At 39.9% G+C, this 27,264-nt stretch overlaps 1 protein-coding gene across 1 annotated transcript; it reads right to left on the bottom strand.

Moving 5' to 3' along the window:
• Positions 1 to 398: 398 nt before the first annotated feature.
• LOC103697399 (antitermination NusB domain-containing protein) lies at positions 399 to 26,920 on the bottom strand. Its single transcript, XM_039132000.3, has 7 exons — positions 26,516 to 26,920; positions 26,347 to 26,423; positions 25,935 to 26,069; positions 2,041 to 2,095; positions 1,777 to 1,864; positions 970 to 1,068; positions 399 to 889 (listed from the first exon to the last, which is right to left on the bottom strand). Exons 1-7 carry the CDS (start codon positions 26,830 to 26,832, stop codon positions 761 to 763), a joined length of 900 nt encoding a protein of 299 aa, XP_038987928.3. The 5' UTR covers positions 26,833 to 26,920; the 3' UTR covers positions 399 to 760.
• Between the last annotated feature and the right edge of the window lie 344 nt (positions 26,921 to 27,264).

Here is a 27,264-nt window from a genome sequence, read left to right as displayed (position 1 = left end):
AGGGCTCCTCAAACAATAGAATGGGTTTATTATTTTCCCAAGACAAAGTTAGAATGTATATGAATCACAAATTTTGGTTCCATTTATATGTTCAACATAATGAAGCGTATGGATCTTCGTCTTGACTCGCTCATTTTGTATATTGACATGGATATATGTTATGCCCTCAGAATCACAAAGCCGTATCTTTCTTTCAGATGGTTATTGGAATTCTTAATATTTGGCAAGAGAGAAGAACAAAAACCAAGAATATTCAAAACCTACGACTCTTCCATAATGAAAAAAAAAAAAAAAAAAAACACACATCTCTCTTATAAAATAACTACATGAGTTATTTAGTTGGGAAGTTCTTCTAGCTCACCACATCTTACAATATAACTTGTACAACAAAATGCAAATATGTGAATTTGGTATCAGTAATACAAAAACTCAGAATCTACAATGCATTCGTCTGAATTATTTTGTAATACAGATGTGGGCACAATATTCATCAAAATAAAACTAAAGGTTCTAATCATGCGTAAAAAATATGAATCTCGTGATTCATTTCTTAGGCTAAGTACATTTCGTTTTCTCCTCACACTTGGTTCTCCCAGTAACCAATGGAAATTTATCAAGTCCTTTTGATCACCACAATTAACCTGCAGTTTTCCCTACTCCCACTTTACATGACTGTTAGGCTTTGACAAATAGAATGAGGATTTCTTGAACTTTTGCCGCTGCTTTCCACTCCGATCTGCTATAAAGATGTCCTTAAATTTCAAGCTTTTGATGATTCCAAAGACTGAACAGCATCCATTGCACTGAAATCTTTGACAAAAGTCCGGAGGCATCCATTGATAATCCTAGGAGCACAGCCATCACAGAATCGTTTTGCAAGATCAACCGCCTTCGCGAAAGACACTCAAATAATGAGTAAGATGATAAGGTAAAACCCACTAGGTAGGCTGAAGGGGGAGGATAACTGACCTCATTTATGACAATCTGGTGCCTTGTTCCTATCACTGTTATTTCTGCCATTGCAAGGTGAAGAATGCAGAGCTCCAAAATTCTTGCTGCAGGCTGATCCTGCATTAGGAATGTTATGAGACGTAGGCTTCTGCTTCCATAATGAAACAGTTAAAAGTTTCTCTCCATCCAATTTCTGGAGAATTAAATGGGTGCGCATATATATGCAGAGGAGAAACTATACCACAGAAAACATAGGCATGATCCATAAGCTGGAAGTAAAACAAGGCATAAGTAGAGTACATTAAGCTGAGAGTTACCAAGGTATACATTAGGTTCACTGCAGCGATATAAGATTGTTTAGTTCCTAAAAAGAAGAAAATTTGAATAGCCTATGGAATCACAACTAGGGTGGCAAAATATGTTTGTATCAGCAATAAGCATGACTTGTGCCCAATTATGTCGTGATGTGACTTCAGACTTTGGGCAATGATCCAATTCAATGAGGAAGGAATGATCTGACACAGATAAAAGGAGCCGTTAAAAAAGTAGAAAAACAAGATGTAATCAGATCATCAAAAAGTTTGCACCTTGGACCTACTCTATTGAACAGCTCGTAGAATTAGCTATCCAGTATACCCTAGATCGAATGAAAGTCAATGATTGAGTCTTGGTCAAAACAGAGTCACAGTTTGCTGATATCTGATGTCTCTGACAAAGCTTTTTCAAAAAAGAAATTAAAAAATAGAACCAGAGAAAAATGGCTTGTATTGTTAAGTGGAATAGGGAAACTGATTGATATAAATAATAAAGGAAATAAATACCAACCTTCCAATTTTGGGGAATTATTTTGTTAATGACAAGAACATGCTGATTCCACCGATCAACAACTGCTCCCAAGATTTTCCTTGTCAAACTGTAAATGGCAAGATATCCCATTTATACAAAGTCTTATGCACAACTCAAAATTAACATACACCAAATAAATCTAGAGTTTATACTAAGCAACATGAAAACGATAACCAATACATATTTCTCTAAGACAAAATGGTTGCTCATGGGTTTTGGGCCTAAAGGGAAATAGTCAAATACCGTAGAACAAATCTGTTGTACACCAGTTTTGGAGGAGCTGAAAGAACTTCTCCTTCTGAAAAGCACAAGACCCCAAGAAGGATATGTAATTAGCAACTACATGATAAAAGACAACACTAAGATACCAATGAGCATAAATTCAAGTGTTTATTGTGTCATGGAAATGTTAAACTGAATATACATGGACCATTGCAAACAACAATGGCGCTTGCACACTTATCAGATGGTGTTTGTAGTTGTAAACTTTTATCGGCCAACATCAAAAGCATGAGATGGATTGTGATAACAAATTTGTCTTGCGATGAAATAAAATATAAGACATCTTGCATATTTGACAAATTGTTGGAAGTGGTATTGAATATTGAATATATTCCTCGTCCAACAGAAAGCTTAACAAATAGTACATTAGACTCATTTGTTATCTGCTGAATTTGTCACTGCACAGTGTACTTTGCTTTTGTCCATACCTATTGCACACAGCATTAGCATATCGATGATGTTATTAGCTTTGAGAAATTCACTGAGAATTTTGAACACGGGAATATCAGAAGAAGTCTTGGCTGGTCCCTTTGTTACTTGAGTTTAATACACATCCAGCAGCTAATCCCAATGTCCTAATGTGGATCAATGCCATTTTGTGAAAATCTGACCACTAGCAGGAAGATCATGTTACTAGACTACCTTTATGGCATCAATTATGCCAGCACCTCAAGCTCTAGAGAAAATATACAACAGTGTTAACACGAAAAAGGATATGTTTGAATCATGCAGGACATGTTTGTTGCTCAACTAATCTATGTGATGGAATCCTGAGGATCATCAGAGTTGTAGTGGCAGAATATTAGAACCTTTGTTCGGGATATTACCACATACAAAAGCATAAATAAGGACTACAACATTATACCTAACCATGACAGCGATTCTGGAGTGTTTCCTAGGAGACACTAAGGCCGTAAAAGTATACGACACTCTGAGAATTACTATCTGCAATGGCTATAATCCGCGTACCTATCTTTCATAGCTTTGTTAGATTGAGTCTCCAGGAACCGTAGATCAAGGGGATGCACTACTAGAAAGACTTGCCTCACAAGCTTTTCTTTTCTCTCTCTCTCTTCTTGATGGAGAAGGAAGAAGCCTACCCTCTCTATGCCTCTCTGTATATACATTACATGGAACTATGGACTGGGTTGGTCACCACCCTAGGGGATGCCCCCTCCTTATATAGAGGAGGGAGCTGCGCTCAGGCTGAGTCCTTCAAAGACTGTCTTAGAGAAGGATATATGAGAGGAAGCGGCGGCGTGTCTTCTTAGTTGCATGTCTCCCTAGAGTCCAATATGAACTTTGAGTACATGATAGGAAAGAAGAGGGGTCCCGATCCCCTTCGGGAGGTGGTCCCCTTCTTCTAGAGGGCTCTAGGTTGGCATCTTCGGTGGACACCCTAGAGGGCATGGGCGCCAATCTTTGTTGGGAAGGGGCGCTAGCCCCCACTTAGGTCCCTCCCAAGCGGCTGGTTGGTCCAGATCAGGCCTTTCTTAACCTAACCTAGCTCAATCCAAGTATTCGAGGCTAATTCTTTAGCCCAATATATTCTCCATTGAATCCAAAGAAATCCAATTAGTGAGAGAAGAAGTCCAATTTCAATTGAATTAGAGATAGGTGGCATATGCTAGATACGTTGCTAGGATAGATCAACTCAAATTCCCGCTCACCAAAGACCTACCCAAGGTCTGCGATACTGGAACTGACATCCATGCTAACAGGCCAGTGGTACAATATGGTATGCCTCCATGCCATGTCGTTTCGGCATAAACTACTAAAGAAACTGGCAAGGGAGGGGAAGACAAAGAAGGAGAGAGAAGAAAAGAGAGAGAGGGAAGGAGGGAGAGAGAGGAAGCGAGGGAGGGAGAGGAAGGGAGGGAGGGAGGTAGAGGGAAGGGGAGAGGGAGAAGGAAAGAGAGAAAAAGAGAGAGAGAGGGGGGAGAGAGGGAGGGAGGGAGGGAATGTCGACTTCACTTTAGAAAAATAAATATATATATATATAAAGGACCAAAGCCCCAAGTTCTTTCAAAACATAGGCTCCGCCCCTGTTCTGAAGCACAGAGAAGAAAAAGCTTCGAAAGCCCTCTCTCCCCCTCCCTCGGTCCTAATCGGGCAGCCGCCACTCACCGCCAGCCTCTACCACTCTCCCCCTCCCTTCCTCCCTGTCTCCCTCTCTCTCTTTTTCTCTTTTTCCTTCTCCCTCTCCTCCTTCCTCGCCAGTTTCTCATTTTTATTGCCGAAATCGTCTCGATCCACCATCGGTATGACTCGGTACGTCCCCACATAATAATTGAGTATAGCACTAGCAGACTCTTAATCATACAGTCTCATAGCCCATTAGAACCTTAGATCATATCGGACATCTTTTATGCTAACTGTTTGTGCGAATTATTTAGAAATAATTAATCGCTAATCATAATAATTTGTAAAAGAATTATATTCAAAATCTTTTCAAGTTATTACCTGGGTCTCAAGACTTATATATCTGACCGTGTCTTTATTCTAATATGGACATTATACAATTATGATGGTTTCCAAGTTGAATAGCCTGACCCTTACTCGTATCCGAATCCAGTAAATCACTATGCTCCCTATTAAGGACATACTCCAGGATATCACGATCGATATACGGGTTTGCCTACACATTTATTCACCTTCAAAATTTAATTGGTATACTACCCTTCAAGTCGCGATCACTTAAAAACTCATGTACTAGTTCACACCTCTATCCCTAACAATGCTTTGTGAGATGGACTGCCGGTGGTGACCATTCAGTATAATGGCACACTAGGTGTCAGTGCAAGAGGAACTCGACACCATTTACTGTTTACCTTGACAACTTTATAGATGCGATGCCCAACGACACCCATAGCTGTGAACAAATTTCGATGCTTAGGTCTATCTGATCCTTTCCATGGAAAACATCCTGTCTACTTGGATAAGCTCTTCGAAGTACTTGTGGACTCTTTTCTAGCTCTATGGCCGATGTATGATGCATAGCTGACACTATATATGATCATGGAAAGGACAAATTCATGCATTAATTCAATAAATACTTATAATTACATAGAAATGGCTTTTAGGGCACACACTGCTCTAACACTATGAGCTTTGGCTCATCATGCAGGAGATCAAGCCTAATCATATATTTTGAGAAGTTGAATAAATACTTTTTTAGTAGCATGCTAGTGTAAAATTAATGTATTAAATTTTTTAAGAAGAATTAAGTTTCATAACTAAAAATCATTTTAAAGTTATGTTAGACATACTGTTGCCCAAGAAGACAACCCAAGAGGGGGGGATGAATTGGGTTTTAAGTAATAATTGCAAATTAAAACTTAATGAGTAACTAATTAAACCTTATTGCAAGTGGATTAATTAGTTTACTATATGCAGTGGATGAAGGGAATGGGAGAGACAATTAAACAATCACAAACACAAGAGATTTTATAGTGGTTCGGAGCTAACCCTTGCTCCTACGTCCACTCCCCAAGCTTCACTTGAGAGTTCACTATAATCCCTCGGATTACAGCCGGTTGTTTTACCAGCTCACAACCCAACTTGTTGTTTTACGAGATCACAACGAACTCGGTCGGTTTTCACAGGCTCACCGACTAGAACCACCCGATTATTTTTCCGGGATCACAATCGAACCCTTACACGTTGGTTTTACCCTCGGCTCACCAACCAATCTTAACACCCTTGATTCAATCCCCTGATTGAATCAAGTAAGAAAAGCAATTTGAAAAGAGTACAAGGAAAGCTTCTTGAAAAGCAAATATAAACAATATGAATAAGAAAGAGTTAGAAGCCCTCAAACAGATTTTTGAATGTGAAGAAGGGGGCTTCTCAAACTCTGCAACTCCTCTTGAGTGTGCTAAAGATTTGCTGTCAGAAGAGGAGTCTTGAATGCGAGGAAGACGTTTGGAGGATAGACTTTTAATGCACTTCTTCCTTCTTTCACTTGTATTTACTCTTGAGAAGCTTTGGTAGGTGGAAATCTCTTTTGCTTTGAATGGAGTGTCTCTCTTCTTGTCTATTACTGTTCACTCTGGCTATTTAAGCAATCCCCATCGAAAACTAGCCGTTAGACACACTTTTAGAGCCGTTCTGCACAATCTGCAACTCCTGACACAGTGTCCGTTGGGATCGGAGTCGACTCGCTCGATCTGGAGTCAACTCGGCTGTTGCTGAAGTCGACTCATGCTTTACTGGAGACGACTCGCCCACTGTTCAAAATTTGAAATAAAGTGCTATCCCGTTCTGGAGTCGACTCGGCCAAACCTGGAGTCGACTCGCCAATGTCCGGAGATGACTCTCCCTTCTGGAGACGACTCGTTTTTCAGGAATCCAAAGATCTTTCTTTCGGATTTACTTCCTCGAGTCGACTCGGATTCTCTTGGAGTCGACTCGGCTCTCAGAGCCTGAAAAACTGGTCTTCTATCTTTGGAGTTGAACTGCCTCGGAGTCGACTCGGACTTTGCTGGAGTCGACTCGGCTCTCAGACACCGAAAAACTGGTCTTCTGTCTTTGGAGTTGAACTGCCTCGGAGTCGACTCGGACTTGGCTGGAGTCGACTCGGCTCTCAGACACCGAAGTTGGCTCTCTGACTTTTAGTCTTGCATTCCTCTGAGAGTCGACTCTTGCTTCTTTAGGAGTCGACTCGCCAACCGTTGGAGTCGACTCGAGTTCTTTTGGAGTCGACTCGGCTCTCAGAGTCCAAAACAACTTCTCTGTCTTTCTGTCTGTTACTCCTTGGAGTCGACTCGGAACTATCGGGGGTCGACTCGGCAAGCATCGGAGTCGACTCGAATTCTTCAGGAGTCGACTCGGTGACAGGGTCTGAGATTCATCTTTCTGTCTTGCTGTCTGTTCTCAGTCGGAGTCGACTCGCAGTGTGCCGGAGTCGACTCGAGCCTGTGCCAGAACGTCTGAAACACTTGGAGTCGATTCGAAATCTTCCGGAGTCGACTCGAGTTTCAGCCTTTGACTTAAGCTGATTTCCACATGCACTCAAAAGAGGATTCTTACAAATTTTGCCTGATATGCTGGATTGAATTCATTAGTATAACATAAAATATACTCAATGGCTTTGTGCTCATCAAAATCAAATAGGGTTATAATCAATCACTCCACAATCTCCCCCTTTTTTATGATGACAAAACATTGAATATTTTTGAAGGGAATTGCTCAATCATTCAGTAAAAGTTTTGAAATGAATTCAAATGTCTGGTTATTTTAATCTATCCAGAATTGAAAGGTATGGATCAGTAAATCCTGAAATTAAAGCTCCCCCTTTCATTTGGAATTATATAAGCCTTCATATCATGCAATCAATTGTTTGGCTCATATGTAGTTAATGATTTCGCTTTCTTAAGATTTCAGATTCTCCCCCTCAACATATGCATTCAATTTTGTTTAGATTCTCTGAATTTTCTTTTAATGTCTTGAAGCTTTTGAGCTTAAATTTTTGGTTTTAGAGAAAAAATCTGACAATTTGTTCTTGAGTATGATTCAACTAATCTCCGAATATCCCTTGAATAGATTCTGGAGATTACTCCTTTAGGAGCCCCAACAGAGAGATAATGAGCCTCGAGGTATCGAATCCACTTAGAACAAATTACGTTTTGCTTTAAGGGTTTTCTTTCTTTACATTTCAAAACATCACATTTTCAATTCATCACATTTTCTCCCCCTTTTTGTCATCATAGCAAAAAAAAGCGCAGAACACAGAAAAGTATTGCACAGTTTTGTAAGAAAGTGTCTACTCATTGTATTGATGCTAATTTTGAGTACAATAGTAGAGAGAAATACAAGTATAGAGTAAATACATCATAAGATAGAAAACAAAGCTACTCTAGGGTTTCTTTGTAGTGGAGGATGTGGCTCCTGATTTGAGTCTATTCATTTGCATGACTAAGCTTATCCCCTCAGATACGTTCCCTAGCTGTGCGATGATCTCCGAGGTGAGTCTAGACTGTGTCGAGGAAATCTTGTTCACTTTTTCCTAGATGGTGTCAAGCTTGAAGATCAATACATTAGCTAGCCGCTCTGCACCCTGACTCTGGTTGCCTAGCTCATGTCTGATGCTGTCTCGCATCTTCCTTGTGTCGTCCTTGACGTCACTTATGTTCCAGTATTGAGCTTGAACTAGGCTTCGAATATTGAATATCTCCTCCTTCAGATTTGCAACCATCTCTGTCACGGCTGCTAAGGAGGGAACTAGCTCGGTGGAGGGAGCACTCTGAGGACCTCGGAGCTCCCTCAGTAGATCATCTCTCAGTTCCCTCACTATCTCCTGCCGCAACTCTCGGAGCTGCTCAGAAGATATCCGAACCTCCAGGGGCTGCTGCTGAGAAGGTGGGGCAGTGGAGGTGGAAGGCTCAGTATAGGTAGGAGCAGAGGTGGAAGGAAAAGTGGGAGGAGCTATGTCATGGTCCTGATCATGATCGGGACTGGGTGAGTGATGAGTGGTAGGGTCAGAAGGTGTAGATGTGGATATGGATGATTTCCTAACCCAGACTCCCCCTACCTTGTGGAATCCCATCCGGTGAAAGGTCCCCTCACCCATGCGATCTGTAAAACGCAGTGAGCGAGAGGATCCCCCCTCAGGGATAGGAACCTCTAACTGTCTAAATATCAGAGTGAATAACATACCGTAAGGGAGACTCAGCCTAGGTTTGTCTAGAGGTTCACAAAGGTATTTGTAGATGAGTTTTGGAAAGTTGATGAGAGTGTCTTGGAGGAGGTAGAATATCAAGGCCAGGTCTCTCTCGGAAATGAAGTCAAACCTACCAGTCTTTGGGAAGAGAGTCCTAGAGATGACACTAAGGAGAAGCCGCATTTCAGCCGAAAGCTGATTTGCGAACACCTCCTCTATGGGGGACAGAGGTGGACTCCCTAAAATGGCCGTAAGGGCCTCTGTCCTATCGAAGGGGTGTGTGGGAACAATCCCCTCACTCGAGAGATGGAGGACTCGAGCAATGAAGTCCTCCGAGATGAAAATAGGGACACCCAAAACAGTTTCCTGGATACCCCCGCTAACCCATGCGACAGTACCATAGAATTCCCTAACCCTGGATAGGTAGGGAGGTCAAGTGTGCAGAAAAACTCTAAACCCTGAGCCCTAAGGTGATACCCTAGGTTGAACCCTTCCCGGGAGAGGAAGTCAAAGTTGACTTGCCTCCCGGTAGAGACAACCTTCCCGGCGCATGAGCGCGAGGGACCGGCCTAGGCGGGGAAGGAACCGAAGGTGGCGGCCTCGCCGGTTCGTTCCGAGCCTTGGACCGTCGCTCGGCCCCACTCGCGGAGACGGGTCTCTTTCGACTCGGGACAAGGACCTTCCTAGGCATTTTTGACCTAAAGACGGGGAAGGACGCGGAAAATAGGGAGAAACCTCGACGGAGATGACCTAAAGTGGGTCGGAGACGAGGTCGGAGACGGCTCTAGGGTTTTTGAGCAGTGGCGGCTAAAAATAGAAGTAAAAAAAAAAACATTCCGCTTAGGGTAAAAAGTCGGATTCCCTACCTCGAGTCGACTCCGATAAGTCGCGAGTCGACTCGACCTTGAGTCGACTCCCAAATATGCGCGAGTCGACTCCCCCATGAGCCGACTCTAAAATGTATCCGAGTCGACTCGAACTCTGGCACACAACCAAAAATCTTGTTATTTTCGTGCCAAAAGAGAGAGTTATGGGCTTATCTAGGATTTAAGAACTGATTTGATGATCATAGATAAGAAATCCTATGTCCAACATAAACTAATCCTCAAAATCTATGAACTAGAGGAGAGTATCACTAGAATGGATCAATCACTCCTAACCCTCTTCTAAGTATGCCAAATCGATCTTCACTCAAAGGTTTTGTGAAGATATCAGCAAGTTGATCATCAGTACAAACAAATTGAAGTGTCACCTCACCATTCAGTACATGATCTCTTATAAAGTAATGTCTTATCTCAATGTGTTTAGTTCTTGAATGCTGAATTGGATTTTTAGTTAGATTAATGGCACTTGTATTATCACAGTTAATGGGAATTTTATCTTATTTAATGCCATAATCTTCAAGTTGTTTAATCCACAAGATTTGAGCACAACAACTCCCGGCAGCAACATATTCGGCTTCAGCCGTAGATAGTGCAACCGAGTTTTGTTTCTTGCTAAACCAAGAGATTAAGTTTTCTCCTAAGAATTGACATGACCCGCTGGTGCTTTTTCTATCAAGTTTGCAACCAGCGAAGTCTGAATCAGTGTACCCTATTAAGTTTATACTCGAATCTTTAGAGTACCATAAACCTATGGTTTTTGTTCCTATTAGGTATTTAAAGATTCTCTTAACAGCAATTAAGTGTGATTCCTTAGGATTAGATTGATATCTAGCACACATGCATACACTAAACATGATATCAGGTCTACTTGCAGTAGGATATAATAAAGATCCTATCATACCTCTATACATCTTTTGATCTACTGATTTACCTGATTTATCTTTGTCTAGTTAGCATGATGAACTCATGGGTGTGCTGATTGACTTGTTTCCTTCCATATCAAACTTCTTAAGCATCTCCTTGATGTATTTTGCTTGACAGATGAAGATGCCTTCTTTAGATTGTTTGATTTGGAGCCCAAGAAAATAGTTCAGCTCTCCCATCATGCTCATTTCAAATTCACTCTGCATTAGGTCAGCAAATTCTTCACAGAGGCGATTGTTAGTAGCAACCGAAAATAATATCATCTACATAAATCTGAACTACTAACATATCTTTGTTTTTCTTCTTTAAAAACAGTGTAGTATCAACGTTCCCTCTAGAGAATTCATGGTCTAACAGAAATTTGCTAAGTCTTTCATACCATGCTCTAGGAGCTTGTTTCAAACCATAAAGTGCTTTGTTTAGTTTATAAACATGATTGGGGTATTGATGATTTTCAAAACCAGGAGGTTGTTCTACATACACCTCCTCATTAATATACCCATTCAAAAAGGCACTTTTTACATCCATTTGAAATAATTTGAAATCTTTAGAGCATGCAAATGCTAGTAACAATTTAATTGCTTCAAGTCTAGCTACAGGAGCAAAAGTTTCATCAAAGTCTATACCTTCCTCTTGATTATAGCCCTTTGCTACTAGTCTAGCCTTATTCCTAATCACGATTCCATTTTCATCAAGTTTATTTTTATATATCCATTTAGTTCCTATTATTGAGTATTTAGTGGGTCGTTCAACTAGGTTTCATACCTTGTTTCTAGTGAATTGGTTTAGCTCTTCTTGCATTGCATTTATCCAATTTGCATCATTTTCAGCTTCTTCTATGTTTTTAGGTTCAAAGTGTGAGACAAATGCTAGATAATTATTTAAGTTCCTAAGAGATGCTCTAGTTCTAACAGGTTGAGAGGGATCATCTAAAATTAATTCCTTAGGATGACCATGAGCATACCTCCAAGCTTTAGTCAGTCCATGATCAACAATTACCTCTTGACTTGTTGATGCTTCTCCAATTAGCTTTGGTTCATCTTCTTGTAATGTCATCTCATCAATCTTTTCTTCAAGAATTTCTGCATCATCATCAAGAGCTACTTTCTTGCTAGAAGAGATATTATTAATATCATCAAAAACAATATGTATAGACTCTTCAATAATAAGGGTTCTTTTGTTAAATACTCTATAAGCTTTACTTGATGTAGAATATCCCAAAAAGATACCTTCATCAGATTTAGAATCAAATTTACCTAAGTTATCCTTGCCATTATTATGAATGAAACACCTACATCCAAAAACATGAAAATAGTTTACTTTGGGCTTTCTATTTCTCCAAAGTTCATAAGGTGTTTTCTTTATAATGGGTCTCAATAAAACTCTATTTAGTATATGACATGATGTATTAATGGCTTCTCCCCAAAAGTACTTAGGGAGGTTACTTTCACACAACATGGTTCTAGCCATTTCCTCTAGAGTTCTATTCTTTCTTTCTACAACTCCATTTTGTTGTGGTGTCCTAGGTGCAGAGAAATTATGAGTTATCCCCTTTTTACTACAAAATTCGTCAAATAGATGATTTTCAAATTCCGTTCCATGATCACTCCTAATAGCTATAACTGAAGCATTTCTTGAATTAGTAACTTCTTTATGAAATTTCTTAAATACTGAAAATGCTTCATCTTTATGAGCTAAGAACATGATCCATGTGTATCTAGAAAAATCATCTACAATGACAAGGCCATACTTGTTTCCACCAAGACTTGAGGTTCTAGTTGGTCCAAATAGATCCATGTGTAGTAGTTCAAGGGGTCTAGTAGTTGTGACAGTTTATGGATTTAAAAGAGCTCCTAGATTGTTTGCCATATTGACATGCTTCACAAATTTTATTTTTCTCAAATTTTAGTTTTGGCAAACCTATTACAGAATCTCTTTTAACCAGTTTTGATATTGTATCCATACTTGCATGACCTAACTTACGGTGCCATAATCAACTTGCATCATTAACCTTAATATCACTAGCTACTAAGCAAGGGTTATTTTTGGCAAGATCTTCAAGATCTACTACGTACACATTTCCACGTCTTATTCCTTTGAATACTAAGCTATTGTCAATTGAGTTGGTTATGATGCATAGGGTTGGCTTAAACAGAACATCAAAACCCCTATCACATAATTGACTTATGCTAAGTAAGTTATGTTTAAGACCATTTATAAATCGTACATTATCAACAAAGGTTGAGAAGGTGATTTGTACTTTACCTATACCAACGATGTGACCTTGGTTATTGTCTCCAAATGTCACAGCACCTTCCTTTTTTGGCTCTAGGGTGAAGAATTGCTCCTTGTCACCCGTCATGTGTCTTGAGCAGCCACTATCCAAGTACCAACAGTTTTTGTCGACTTTGGCTGCAAGACACTCCTACACAAAGAGATCATACAATTTTAGGTACCCAAGTTTTCTTGGGTCCTTCAAGATTAGTAAAGTTGGTTCCTTTTGGAACCCAACCCTTTTTAATTTTTCTTCCAGCTCCTATTTTTCTATGGTCACATACATTAGCTTTATGTCCTACTTTTCCACAGCAAAAACAAGTTATATTCTTAATTTTACTTTCCCCTGCTTTCACAAAAAAGTTACTAAGGAGCTTTTGCTTATTCTTAGGTTTATATCCTAAACCAGCTCTATTAAACACAGCTCGTTGATTATTAAGTATCATTTCCATTTTTTCAGAACTATAAGTAAACTTTTCAACAAAAGGTTTGTATTTTTCAAGTTCTTTTGTTAGCTTTTGTTTTTCTGTTTTTAGTATGTTTAAGTCTTTTGTGAGATTATCTCTTATAGTTTGTTTATCGTTTTTAAGTTCTGAAATTTTCTTGACTAGTTTTTCGTTATCTTTAATTAAAGTATTAGTTTTTTTAATTAACATTGGGTTGCTTGTTTTAAGTTCTAAATTTTCTTTAATGATAAAATCCTTATCCTAAATTAATTTATCGTATTTATGGAGGTGAGATTGATTGGTTAGTTTTAGCTCTTTATTCTTAAGATTTATTGTCTTATATTCATCCATTAATTCATTAAACGCATCATACAATTCATCAAAGGTAAAATCTAAATGCGTTTCAGATGTTACCTCATTTTCATTCGCCATGAAGCAAAAGTTGGCCTTTTCCTCTTGTTCCTAATCCGATGATGATGATGATGAATCGGAGTCCGACAGAGTGGAGACGAAGACTTTCTTTTTCTTATATTTGCTGCCCTTTTTAAGCAAGGGACAGTCAACTCTGAAATGTCCCGTCTTCTTGCATTCATAGCATCCGATTCCTTCATTTTCCCTTTCCTTACCTTTATCCTTGTTGTAGGAACTTGAGGGACCTCTCCTCTGATGAAAGAACTTCTTCCGGTTGATGAACTTTCTGAACTTTCGCACGAGAAGAGCCTCATCATCATCTCCCTCATTATCTTCTTCTTCGCTGCAGCTACTGAAAGATAAATCCTTGTTAGAAGAAGTAGATTTGAGAGCTATTACCTTTTTCTTATGAGAGGATTCTTCTTCGCTGTGTTGTTTCATTGTGAGCTCGTGCGTCATCAGGGATCCAAGAAGCTCCTCAAGTGGAAGCTTGTTCAAGTCCTTGGCTTCTTGGATTGCCGTTACCTTGGCCTCCCATGACCTTAGCAAACTTCGAAGAATTTTTCTGACAAGGTCACTGTTAGTATAATTTTTGCCAAGGCTTTTTAGGCCATTGACAATATCAGTAAATCTAGTAAACATGCAAGTGATAGTTTCATTAGATTCCATCTTAAATAGTTCATATTTATGAACTAGTATGTTTATTTTAGATTCTTTTACTTGATTCGTGCCCTCGTGGGTCACTTCAAGTCTATCCCATATCTTTTTTGCAGAATTGCAAGTAGAGACTCTATTGAATTCATTACGGTCTAAGGCACAATAAAGCATATTCATTGCTTTGGCATTTAGTTGTGCCTTCCTAATATCATTGTCATCCCAATCTTTTTCAAGTTTGGGTATAGTAACACCCTCTACAAAAATTGATGGAATGTATGGTCCATTAAGTATGGTGGTCCAAATCTCATAGTCTTAAGCTTGGATAAATATCCTCATCCTAGCCTTCCAATAGGAGTAGTCGGTTCCATTGAAGAATGGAGGTCTATGGGTAGACTGCCCCTTAATATAAGAAGATCCAAATGGGGTTGTCATTTTGATCTTTTACTCTTTTGGTAGAAGAGTTCCGGCTCTGATACCACTTGTTGCCCAAGAAGACAACCCAAGAGGGGGGTGAATTGGGTTTTAAGTAATAATTGCAAATTAAAACTTAATGAGTAACTAATTAAACCTTATTGCAAGTGGATTAATTAGTTTACTATATGCAGTGGATGAAGGGAATGGGAGAGACAATTAAACAATCACAAACACAAGAGATTTTATAGTGGTTCGGAGCTAACCCTTGCTCCTACGTCCACTCCCCAAGCTTCACTTGGGAGTTCACTATAATCCCTCGGATTACAGCCGGTTGTTTTACAAGCTCACAACCCAACTTGTTTTACGAGATCACAACGAACTCGGTCGGTTTTCACAGGCTCACCGACTAGAACCACCCGATTGTTTTTCCGGGATCACAATCGAACCCTTACACGTTGGTTTTACCCTCGGCTCACCAACCAACCTTAACACCCTTGATTCAATCCCCTAATTGAATCAAGTAAGAAAAGCAGTTTGAAAAGAGTACAAGGAAAGCTTCTTGAAAAGTAAATATAAACAATATAAATAAAGAAGAGTTAGAAGCCCTCAAATAGATTTTTGAATGTGAAGAAGGGGGCTTCTCAAACTCTGCAACTCCTCTTGAGTGTGCTGAAGATTTGCTGTCAGAAGGAGAGCCTTGAATGCGAGGAAGACGTTTGGAGGATAGACTTTTAATGCACTTCTTCCTTCTTTCACTTGTATTTACTCTTGAGAAGCTTTGGTAGGTGGAAATCTCTTTTGCTTTGAATGGAGTGTCTCTCTTCTTGTTTATTACTATTCACTCTGGCTATTTAAGCAATCCCATCGAAAACTAGCCGTTAGACACACTTTTAGAGCCGTTCTGCACAATCTGCAACTCCTGACACAGTGTCCGTTGGGATCGGAGTCGACTCGGCTGTTGCTGAAGTCGACTCATGCTTTACTGGAGACGACTCGCCCACTGTTCAAAATTTGAAATAAAGTACTGTCCCGTTCTGGAGTCGACTCGGCCAAACCTGGAGTCGACTCGCCAATGTCCGGAGATGACTCTCCCTTCTGGAGACGACTCGTTTTTCAGGAATCCAAAGATCTTTCTTTCGGGTTTACTTCCTCGAGTCGACTCGGATTCTCTTGGAGTCGACTCGGCTCTCAGAGCCTGAAAAACTGGTCTTCTGTCTTTGGAGTTGAACTGCCTCGGAGTCGACTCGGACTTTGCTGGAGTCGACTCGGCTCTCAGACACCGAAAAACTGGTCTTCTGTCTTTGGAGTTGAACTGCCTCGGAGTCGACTCGAACTTTGCTGGAGTCGACTCGGCTCTCAGACACCGAAGTTGGCTCTCTGACTTTTAGTCTTGCATTCCTCTGAGAGTCGACTCTTGCTTCTTTAGGAGTCGACTAGCCAACCGTTGGAGTCGACTCGAGTTCTTCTAGAGTCGACTCGACTCTCAGAGTCCAAAACAACTTCTCTGTCTTTCTGTCTGTTACTCCTTGGAGTCGACTCGGAACTATCGAGGGTCGACTCGGCAAGCATCGGAGTCGACTCGAATTCTTCAAGAGTCGACTCGGTGACAGGGTCTGAGATTCATCTTTCTGTCCTGCTGTCTGTTCTCAGTCGGAGTCGACTCGCAGTGTGCCAGAGTCGACTCGAGCCTGTGCCAGAACGTCTGAAACACTTGGAGTCGACTCGAAATCTTCCGGAGTCGACTCGAGTTTCAGCCTTTGACTTAAGCTGATTTCCACATGCACTCAATGTTAAAAGTTAATGAGATTGAAAATTAAAGCATCGTGACTGTTCAGGAAGTAGTGTACCAGTTCATGAAGCATTGCAACTCTACATGAAGGGATGCACCTATGATTGAAGCATTGCAACTCTACATGAAGAGATGCACCTATTCATGTCTACATATTTCTATAAATACTCACATTTGTAATCGTTTTTAGCAGAGGAATTAATTATCCATTTCTTAAGTTTCTGTTTTCATAGGAGTGGAACTCTTAAGAAAGTTCATATTCATTCCAACACTCAAAAGAGAATTCTTACAAATTTTGCCTGATATGCTGATTGAATTCATTAGTATAACATAAAATATACTCAATGGCTTTGTGCTCATCAAAATCAAATAGGGTTATAATCAATCACTCCACACGTACATATAAAACACACCACAAGAAGGAACAATCCAATACACAAAGCATTGCACCTTTGCTTAAGTATTTGGAATATTGGTCACACCATAAAGATCCAATGGATGTACTATGATGCCAATTATGTCTAAGGAGAATTGTTTTTTGATTTCCTTTACAATGGATAAAAGATCTGTCCACTCTTTAAGTAGAACACCTATGAAAGGATCTATCAAACGGCTAGGGAGGGAACCATTCGGCATGAGAATTGTTTAACCTGATGATCCATTTCCTATTTTTAGACAAAAATTAATCAAATGATTGACAATCATAGGCATGGCCTTGCTTGATTGATCAACCACCAACAGGGTCAGATGGTCAATTGTATAAATTGGGCCAATTGATCAGCCTATCCTTCAGTTCTTTCAATGCTACAATGAAAAGGGCATCCCACTAGCCGGGCAATTAAAAACTGACAGCACAGGCTTATCAATCACTAAATAGTTTATTCATTTAATTACAAATATTTGTTAACCTATAAAAAATGGACCACAATTAAAGAAGATAACTAAAACATAAAAGAAACCCAAGAATAAGCAGCCAAAATGGCCTAGATGAATGCTCATGTCAGAGTATTTGGATAAATTATAATCAACTTCTGATCCCAACATGTGAACAGTTAATTGACCTATGGAGTAGCTGGTATTCTCTTAAAAAAAACGCCATACCGGTACCGAACCCCGTACTGGTGCCGCACTAGTGTAGGCATATCGAGTGTCGACACGGTACGGTATGCAGTACGCCAGGCGTACCGACATTGGTGTACCGATACCGGTACCCATCGGTACGGGTATGGTATGCTCGGTACCGGCCGGTACCGATCGGTACAGCGAACCTTGGGTGGTACATTTCATGAAGTTTTTCCTATGTTCATCCAGGAAGGCAAGGAGTTCTAATATTAAAGAAAAATCCAGATCTAAGTCTTCATGTTTTGTCTGGTCCTGCTTGTTCTATAATGAAGATTCTGGGGAAGCTGAGATTTGTATTGTGGTTCAGATTTTTGAATCCTTCAAAGCAACTATATGGATCATAATGGATCTTTTAGATTGGAGAAATCCAGGTGAATATTTGGCAATTCAGGGAACACTTGGGAAATTGTGCAAGATAAATCAAGAAAAGTAAATATTAGCCAACTGGTAGTAGATGGTCTCGTAAAAAGGATTGCTAGATAAGTAGATCTCTTCTAGGGGAAACCCCTTGGTTGCAAACAAGCCACCACTAACTGTAGAGCATATTAAAATGAGTTACAGATGTCCCAAGAAGGATGTGATGGTAGTCATGAGGTTTATAATAGAATAAATTGGTAGCAAAAAGGTTTTAATCAAGGTCTGTTGAATCGGTCGGCACTGACTGATTCAGCCTGTACGGTACCGGTACCGGCCAGCACCGATACGGTACAGCCATAGAATTCGGTTCCGACCCCTCTGAGGTCGGAACCGAACGGCTCCGATCCCTTTGAGGTCAAAACCGAACAGTTCCTTGCCCGTACCGATGCGAACCGATGCGGTTTGCACCGGTACAACCTGGTACCGACGCAACCGGTCCGATTCAAACCGGTACAAGCCCGGTACCGACATCGGGGAGGAAGAAGAGGAAGAAGAGGAAGAAAGAGGAAGAAAGAAGAGGAAGAAGAAGAGAAAGAAGAGGAAGAACAGAAAGAGGAGAAGAAGAAGAAGAGAAGAAGCATACCTGTCGCACCGGGCCTCGGGCCGACCTCCTCCCTCAAGCCGACGAGGATCACCCATCTTGCTCGCGGTTCCGGCCCCTTTTTTGCTTGCGGAAGGAGGGAAAGAGAGGAGAAGAGAGGACGGGAGAGGAAAAGAAAAGAGAGGAAGAGAGTTCGAGAAGGAGGAAGAAGAAGGGAAGAAAAAAAAAGGGCATCCGCGCGCAGAGCGCGCCCGTGCGTGATTCCACGCACAGGGAACCGCGCTCGCATGCAGTTCCCAGCGCGGGGCAGCGAGCCCATGCGGCACCGAGCGCGAGCGCGAGCCCACGCAGCCCCGCGTGAGCATTTAATGCCACTCTGTGACTAAAACGCGAACGCGCGCGTCGCAGTTTTTTTTTTTTTTTTACGACTGTCCAATTCGATACCGGTTTCTACCGATACCCGTCCCCACCGGTACATCAGTTCGGTGGATTCCACATACCTTGGTTTTAATATTCAAGACCTTTCTAGATCCTGAGGTCTCACTTAGCTAGATGAATAGATATGTTATACTGTCTAAAGAACATTCGTTGTGATCCTTCTTGTAGTCACCAAAATGTGCAACCATGGGGTGAAGAGGGGGTGGGGGAGAGAGAGTATTTGAAACCATATGAAAGCAACTATCTTAAGGACCAGAAAATTCCACAGAAAGCACTACTTCAAACAGAAAGAAGCATACATATCTACCCAAAAAAGAGAAACATATGTAAACTTGGAGAGGGTCAATTCAGGGAAGTCTATAATATTCAAGCAGAGTCAATGTTTAAGGTGGCCTATGAAATTTCATCATTAAAGTTTTAAATGTGGCCTGTTGAGATTGCATATAATGCAAGGGTTAGCTACAGCAGTTTCTAGTAGAAATGCTAGACAACTTTATTCTTTGACATTTTATATGAGTTCATGAAGAAAGAAATTGAAAGAAGTTTACAGCTAGATATATGCTTGAATCTAGGTTGAAAAATAAGACTCATATGATGGTAGTGACTTGGTTTACTGTAGGTACCTATGTTACCTAATTCATTCATTCATTTAATACAAATACAAGTTTGTAATTCAGTGTTTGCTACCAACAAACAAACCCAATTTGATAAGACTAGGATTAGAAAATACATTTCAAAATATTAAAAACAAAACTTTCATTAGGATAATTAACTATTATGATTTATAAAGTACAAAGGAAAAAAATTAGAACCCTCAGATAGTTAATAAAAGAAAATGACATGTATGGTTGGAATTAAAATTTATAGTGTTTATATAATTTAATTTCTAAATTAATTTATAGTGATTATATAATTTAATTTCTAAATTAATTTATAGTGTTTATATAATTTAATTTCTAGATAAAATGACCTGTTCAGAAACTTTCTCTTTGCTTCTGCTATTCTTTAGCCAATGCCTTTTCACCTTATTTATTCGCCAACCCGAAAAAATCTTATCCTACATGGGTATAGAATCCTGCTCGCATGGACCTCTTAAATCCAATGCTATTTAAATTCTCAGCCATCCAGTACCCATGGAACATTTAAAATACGATGACCAAAGAATTATCTTAATTTCTAAATTTCTTAATTTTGTCAAATCATATTTACGTTTTGTGACCAGACTGGTCAATACTATGATGAAGTAGAGAAGTGAGATGATCCCTTGCTCTCGTAATCTTCCCTTGAAAGACTAAGAACTGCTTTATTACTAATAGTGATTCTTTGTTTCTGGCATGTTTTCCTGTTACAGTATTAGTTAGAGAACCATGTGCATCAGTTAGGGTGTTGAGACATTCAAAATTTTGTGATGCTAAGCTATGCACTGAAAATGCCCAGGCATTAGAAGTGCAGAAGGCTTTGCTTAACCACTATTGCAATAAACCACCACCCTCTCCAACCGTGCCCTCAATGGCCCACGGTGTGACAGCTGTCACTCTGGCCAAGGTAGCCTTTTTCTTGGTAGAATTACAAGGACTTTTTCATGTGACAACTTTCACATTAGGAAAATGAAGCATCCCTTTCCTTACGTAACCCTCTCCCTAGGTGCCTTATACTCTAGCCTTGTTTTGCTTTTTCCTAATTGGCTGACCCACATGCCTCTTTTTGCACTTCGAATTCCAAAATTAGAGTAACCAATGCACTAAAAATTGCTACATGTTAGAGGTGCAGAGTTATTGGGTCTTAACCAATATTGCAACAGTTTTATTGAAACATCCTTGAAAACCCTTGAAAACACCTTTGAACCCCTTCAAAACCCATATTTCTGCAGCATAAGCTCCTTATTGTGGGTAAATAGTAAATAGTCATCATGTTTAACATAATCAATAATCGCAAGCTCGATAATTTGTTTCTTTTTGCTATATCTCATATTTTATAGAGTTCTACAACTATATATATATGAATTTCTTGAATCAGCTGGTGGAGCCAACAATAGCAAGCCAATGTGTGAATAGATTCAGCGAGTAGTAGATGATGACCTATCATTGGCAGCCATGAAATAACTGCTAAGCCAGAGCGCCTCCATGGTTGCCTCCCCTACAAGCGTATTTTCCACATAATTTACTTCTCATTAAGTAAGTGCAATGTCCATCCTCAGAGTTTTGCTCTAGTATCATAGGAATCATCCATGCTATGGCCTATGTGGGAATCTTTAACCTGAGGCATGTCCCCTCATCCACTTTCCTACTAAAAGATGATCCATAGCAGGTTGAAGTGCCAAATTTGGCCAAGCAATCGAGCATTCTTAGGGGGAAAGTAAAGAAATATGAAAAGCTAGACTGGTGAACTTTAAAAATCCTAATCTTGCAGAGTCAATAAACTTGAATTCCACAAACAACAATAAAAGTCATTCCTGAAGATACAAAGGAGAGAAATTTTTTAAAAAAATTGAGAAAGAGAAGTGCTTCAGAATTGTTTAACCTGATGATCCATTTCCTATTTTTAGACAAAAATTGATCAAATGATTGACAATCATAGGCATGGCCTTGCTTGATTGATCAACCACCAACGGGTCAGATGGTCAATTGTATAAATTGGGCGAATTGATCAGCCTATCCTTCAGTTCTTTCAATGCTACAATGAAAAGGGCATCCCACTAGCCGTGCAATTGAAAACTGACAGCACAGGCTTATCAATCACTGAATAGTTTATTCATTTAATTACAAATATTTGTTAGCCTATAAAAAGATGGACCACAATTAAAGAAGATAACTAAAACATAAAAGAAACCCAAGAATAAGCAGCCAAAATGGCCTAGATGAATGCTCATGTCAGAGCATTTGGATAAATTATAATCAAATTCTGATCCCAACATGTGAACAGTTAATTGACCTATGGAGTAGCTGGTATTCTCTAAAAAAAACCCCAGCTGCATAGTCTTCGGTACTCTCTGGTGGTACTTTTCATGAAGTTTTTCCTATGTTCATCCAAGAAGGCAAGGAGTTCTAATATTAAAAAAAAATCCAGATCTAAGTCTTCATGTTTTGTCTGGTCCTGCTTGTTCTATAATGAAGATTCTGGGGAAGCTGAGATTTGTATTGTGGTTCAGATTTTTGAATCCTTCAAAGCAACTACATGGATCATAATAAATTCTTTAGATTGGAGAAATCCAGGTGAATATTTGGCAATTCAGGGAACACTTGGAAATTGTGCAAGATAAATCAAGAAAAGTAAATACTAGCCAACTGGTAGTAGATGGTCTCGTAAAAAGGATTGCTAGATAAGTAGATCTCTTCTAGGGGAAACCCCTTGGCTGCAAACAAGCCACCACCAATTGTAGAGCATATTAAAATGAGTTACAGATGTCCCAAGAAGGATGTGATGGTAGTCATGAGGTTTATAATAGAATAAATTGGTAGCAAATAGGTTTTAATCAGGGTATGCTGAACCTGTCGGAACCAACTAGTTCAGCCTGTACCGTACCGGTACCGGCCAGCACCGGACGATACAGCCATAGAATTCGGTTCCGACCCCTTTGAGGTTGGAACCGACCGGCTCCTTGCCTGTACCGGTGTGAACCAGTCTGGTTTGAACTGGCACCGGGGAAGAAGAAGAGGAACGAAAAGGAAAAAAAAGAAAGAAAGAAGAGGAAGAAGAGAAAGAAGAGTAAAAAGAGGAAGAAGAAGAGAAAGAGGAGAAGAAGAAGAAAAGAAGCCTATCTGTCGCATCGGGCCTCGAGTCAACCTCCTCCCTCGGGCCGACGAGGATCACCCGTCTTGCTTGCGATTCCGGCCCCTTCTTTGCTCGCGGGAGAAGGGGGAAAGAGAGAATAAGAGAGGAAAAGAAAGGAGAGAAAAAGAGTTCGGAAAGGAGGAAGAAGAAGGGAAGGAATAAAAAAGAAAAGGAAAAAAAAGAGCACCCGCGCACGGGGCAGCATGCCCGCGCGGGCGCGAGTAGGGAATCACTAGCGCCCGCGCGCAATTCCACGCGCAGGGAACTGCTCCCGAGCACGGTTCCCCGCGTGGGGCAGGGAGCCCATGCGGCACCGCGCGCGAGCCCACACGGCCCCGCGTGGCATTTACTTTGTGACTAAAACGCGTCCGCGCGCGCGCACATCGCAGATTTTTTTTTTCAGTTGGCCAATTCGGTACCGGTACCGGTCCCCACCGGTACATCGGTTTAGTCGGTTCCGCATACCTTAGTTTTAATATCAAGACCTCTCTAGATTCTGAGGTCTCACTTAGCTTGATGAAAAGATATGTTATACTGTCTAAAGAACATTCGTTGTGATCCTTCTCGTAGTCACCAAAATGTGCAACCATGGGATGAAGAGGGGGTGGGGGAGAGAGAGTATTTGATACCATATGAAAGCAACTATCTTAAGGACAAGAAAATTCCACAGAAAGCACTACTTCAAACAGAAAGAAGCATATACATCTACCCAAAAAAGAGAAACATATGTAAACTTGGAGAGGGTCAATTCAGGGAAGTCTATAATATTCAAACAGAGTCAATGTTTAAGGTGGCCTATGAAATTTCATCATTAAAGTTTTAAATGTGGCATGTTGAGATTGCATATAATGCAAGGGTTAGCTACAATAGTTTCTAGTAGAAATGCTAGACAACTTTATTCTGACATTTTATATGAGTTCATGAAGAAAGAAATTGAAAGAAGTTTACAGCTAGATATATGCTTGAATCTAGGTTGAAAAATAAGATTCATATGATGGTAGTAACTTGGTTTACTGTAGGTACCTATGTTACCTAATTCATTCATTCATTCATTTAATACAAATACAAGTTTGTAATTCAGTGTTTGCTACCTACACACAAACCCAAGTTGATAAGACTAGGATTAGAAAATACATTTCAAAATATTAAAAACAAAACTTTCATTAGGATAATTAACTATTATGATTTATAAAGTATAAAGGAAAAAAAAATTAGAACCCTCGGATGGTTAATAAAAGAAAATAACATGTATGGTTGGAATTAAAATTTATAGTGTTTATATAATTTAATTTCTAAATAAATTTATAGTGTTTATATACTTTAATTTCTAGATACATTGACCTGAGAGATTTCAGAAGCTTTCTCTTTGCTTCTGCTATTCTTTAGCCAATGCCTTTTCACCTTATTTATTCGCCAACCCAAAAAAATCTTATCCTACATGGGTATAGAATCCTGCTCGCATGGACCTCTTAAATCCAATGCTATTTAAATTCTCAGCCATCCAGTACCCATGGAACATTTAAAATACGATGACTAAAGAATTATCTTAATTTCTAAATTTCAAATTTTGTCAAATCATATCGCAAATCGTTACGTTTTGTAGCGATTTAAAATTCACCCCCATGACCAGACTGGTCAATACTATGATGAAGTAGAGAAGTGAGATGACCCCTTGCTCTCGTAATCTTCTCTTGAAAGACTAAGAACTGCTTTATTACCAATAGTGATTCTTTGTTTCTAGCACGTTTTCCTGTTACAGTATTAGTTAGAGAACCAGGTGCATCAGTTAGGGTGTTGAGACATTCAAAATTTTGTGATGCTAAGCTATGCACTGAAAATGCCTAGGCAGTAGAAGTGCAGAAGGCTTTGCTTAGCCACTATTGCAACAAACCACCACACTCTACAACCATGCCCTCAATGGCCCACGGTTTGACAGCTGTCACTCTGGCCAAGGTAGCCTTTTTCTTGGTAGAATTACATAGACTTTTTCATGTGACAACTTTCGCATTAGGAAAATGAAGCATCCCTTTCCTTACGTAACCCTCTCCCTAGGTGCCTTATACTCTAGCCTTGTTTTGCTTTTTCCTAATTGGCTGGCCCACATGCCTCTTTTTGCACTTCAAATTCCAAAATTAGAGTTGATCCGAATACAAAAGTTAGGACCCTAACCAATGCACTAAAGATTGCTACATGTTAGAGGTGCAGAGTTATTGGGTCTTAACCAATATTGCAACATTTTTGTTGAAACACCCTTGAAAACCCTTGAAAACACCTTTGAACCCCTTCAAAACCCATATTTCTGCAGCATAAGCTCCTTATTGTGGGTAAATAGTAAATAGTCATCATGTTTAACATAATCAATAATCGCAAGCTCGATAATTTGTTTCTTTTTGCTATATCTCATATTTTATAGAGTTCTACAACTATATATATATGAATTTCTTGAATCAGCTGGTGGAGCCAACAATAGCAAGCCAATGTGTGAATAGATTCAGCGAGTAGTAGATGATGACCTATCATTGGCAGGCATGAAACAACTGCTAAGCCAGAGCGCCTCCATAGTTGCCTCCCCTACAAGCATATTTTCCAAATAATTTACTTCTCATTAAGTAAGTGCAATGTCCATCCTCAGAGTTTTGCTCTAGGATCATAGGAATCATCCATGCTATGGCCTATGTGGGAATCTTTAACATGAGGCATGTCCCCTCATCCACTTTCCTAGTAAAAGATGATCCATAGCAGGTTGAAGTGCCAAATTTGGCCAAGCAATCAAGCCATAGCAGGCTAAAGTGCCAAATTTGGCCAAGCAATCAAGCACTCTTACGTTGAAAGTAAAGAAATATGAACAGCTAGACTGGTGAACTTTAAAAATCCTAATCTCGCACCGTCAATAAACTTGAATTCCACAAACAACAATAAAAGTCATTCCTGAAGATACAGAGGAGAGAAATTTAAAAAAAAAAATTTGTGAAAGAGAAGTGCTTCAGAAGCTGCAAATATCTTAAATGGAAAATGCAGTGATAAATGTTCTTTATATTAAACAGAACAGATTTTATTGCAATTTGAAATCATGAAAAGAACTGCAAAATATTAATTAGCTGATTACCAATAGCTGAGTCCCTTTCATTCTTGAGCATGAGCTCCTCTGCCTCTTCTTCTGTCCCTGCCTCCACAGGTGCCCCACCAAAGCTCATGTGATCATACTGCAATAAAGCAGCCTTGTCGAAAACATAGCCAGGCTCTGAAGGATTAGCTAATCAATCAATCTGAATAGTACATTCCTTGCACAAGCATCATTTATCAATTCAACACCACCACCCCCCCCCCCCCCCCCCCAAAACAACACACACACACACACACACACAAAAAAAACCCACCAGGGAAAAGAAGAACCAATTTTTTTTTACGCATAAAGTACTTATTAGACAGTTTTTTTATCAGATCAGAAATAAGGAGAACACCCGAAAAGAATTATAAATCCATAAAAATTTGCGAATGGATTGCAAGAAATAGCTTACCTCTTTTCGCATTAACTCTCTTGTCTAGGAGCCGAACCGGATCAGACCCTTCTAAGCACGCGGCATAAGCAATCAGCCTGCCATCAAAAATTCTTCCAATTAGAAACCTGACAAGCAACCAAACTCCCAAAGACTCTAACTTTGAGCCAAAACAAGTGCACAAACTCACAGAGCAAGCTCTCGTGCAGCTCTCGGGCTGCAAAATCTCCCGTTCTTGTCGATTTTGTGCGACGCCCCTCTCGGAGAATCCGAAGTGTCTGCTACTTGCTCTAAGGCTTCAGCAACGGCGAAGGGTGGCGAAAGGGAAAGAGAACCTCGAGAAGACGGAGGAAACATCAGGGATTTTATAGTTCTTGGCTTGAAGTTTACGACGAGGAGACGTCTCGGAGAAGAAGAAGAAGAGGAGGAGGAGGGAGAAGAGCCGCAGAGGTTGAAAGGGAGAAGGGGTTTTACGGAGAAGAAGAAAACGGCGGAGCTCGCTTCCATTTTTTTTTTTTCCTCGGAGTATCTAGAGATAAGGTCCTGTCGTTTGAGGGAACATGATATTTGTAGCTTCCTAAGATTTTGAGGGCGCACCGGGGCAACGGAGGGTGAATAATTTTGTAAAATATATCTAGCCAGCTCCTCCTAATTTTTTAAGTTTTACTAATAAGCCATCTAAACTTTCTTGTTTAAAGAGTAAGAGAGGATTTTTCAGATCACACCTAATTAATTAAGACAATAAACTTTATAATGATGGAAGCAGGACAGAGATCAGGTTATTGCTATCAGCTTTCAATAACTTTATCAATTAAACGGGTCACGCTATACCATACTATCTACTCAATATGGCTATTTTTAATGCAAGCTTGTTGATCATTTTCTAACCTATCCAAAATAAACATGCTTAGATGCAAGTTTTTGAAAACTGAATTGGAC

Source organism: Phoenix dactylifera, chromosome 9, assembly GCF_051530095.1.
Source record: "Phoenix dactylifera cultivar Ajwa chromosome 9, Ajwa_hap1_PhDact_Kaust_v1.1, whole genome shotgun sequence".
Taxonomy (NCBI): Eukaryota; Viridiplantae; Streptophyta; class Magnoliopsida; order Arecales; family Arecaceae; genus Phoenix; species Phoenix dactylifera.
The sequence above is the reverse complement of the archived record's forward strand: the minus strand, read 5'-3'. Positions and strand labels throughout refer to the sequence as shown.

Excerpts from the sequence above, each read along its gene's own strand:
- LOC103697399 (XM_039132000.3), bottom strand. The coding sequence starts at position 26,832 with ATGGAAGCGAGCTCCGCCGTTTTCTTCTTCTCCGTAAAACCCCTTCTC. Across the intron at positions 2,096-25,934 it reads TGAAAGGGACTCAGCTATTG|AAGGAGAAGTTCTTTCAGCT; the intron begins GTAATCAGCTAA and ends TGTGCTTTTCAG. Across the intron at positions 1,865-2,040 it reads TACAACAGATTTGTTCTACG|TTTGACAAGGAAAATCTTGG; the intron begins GTATTTGACTAT and ends TGCCATTTACAG.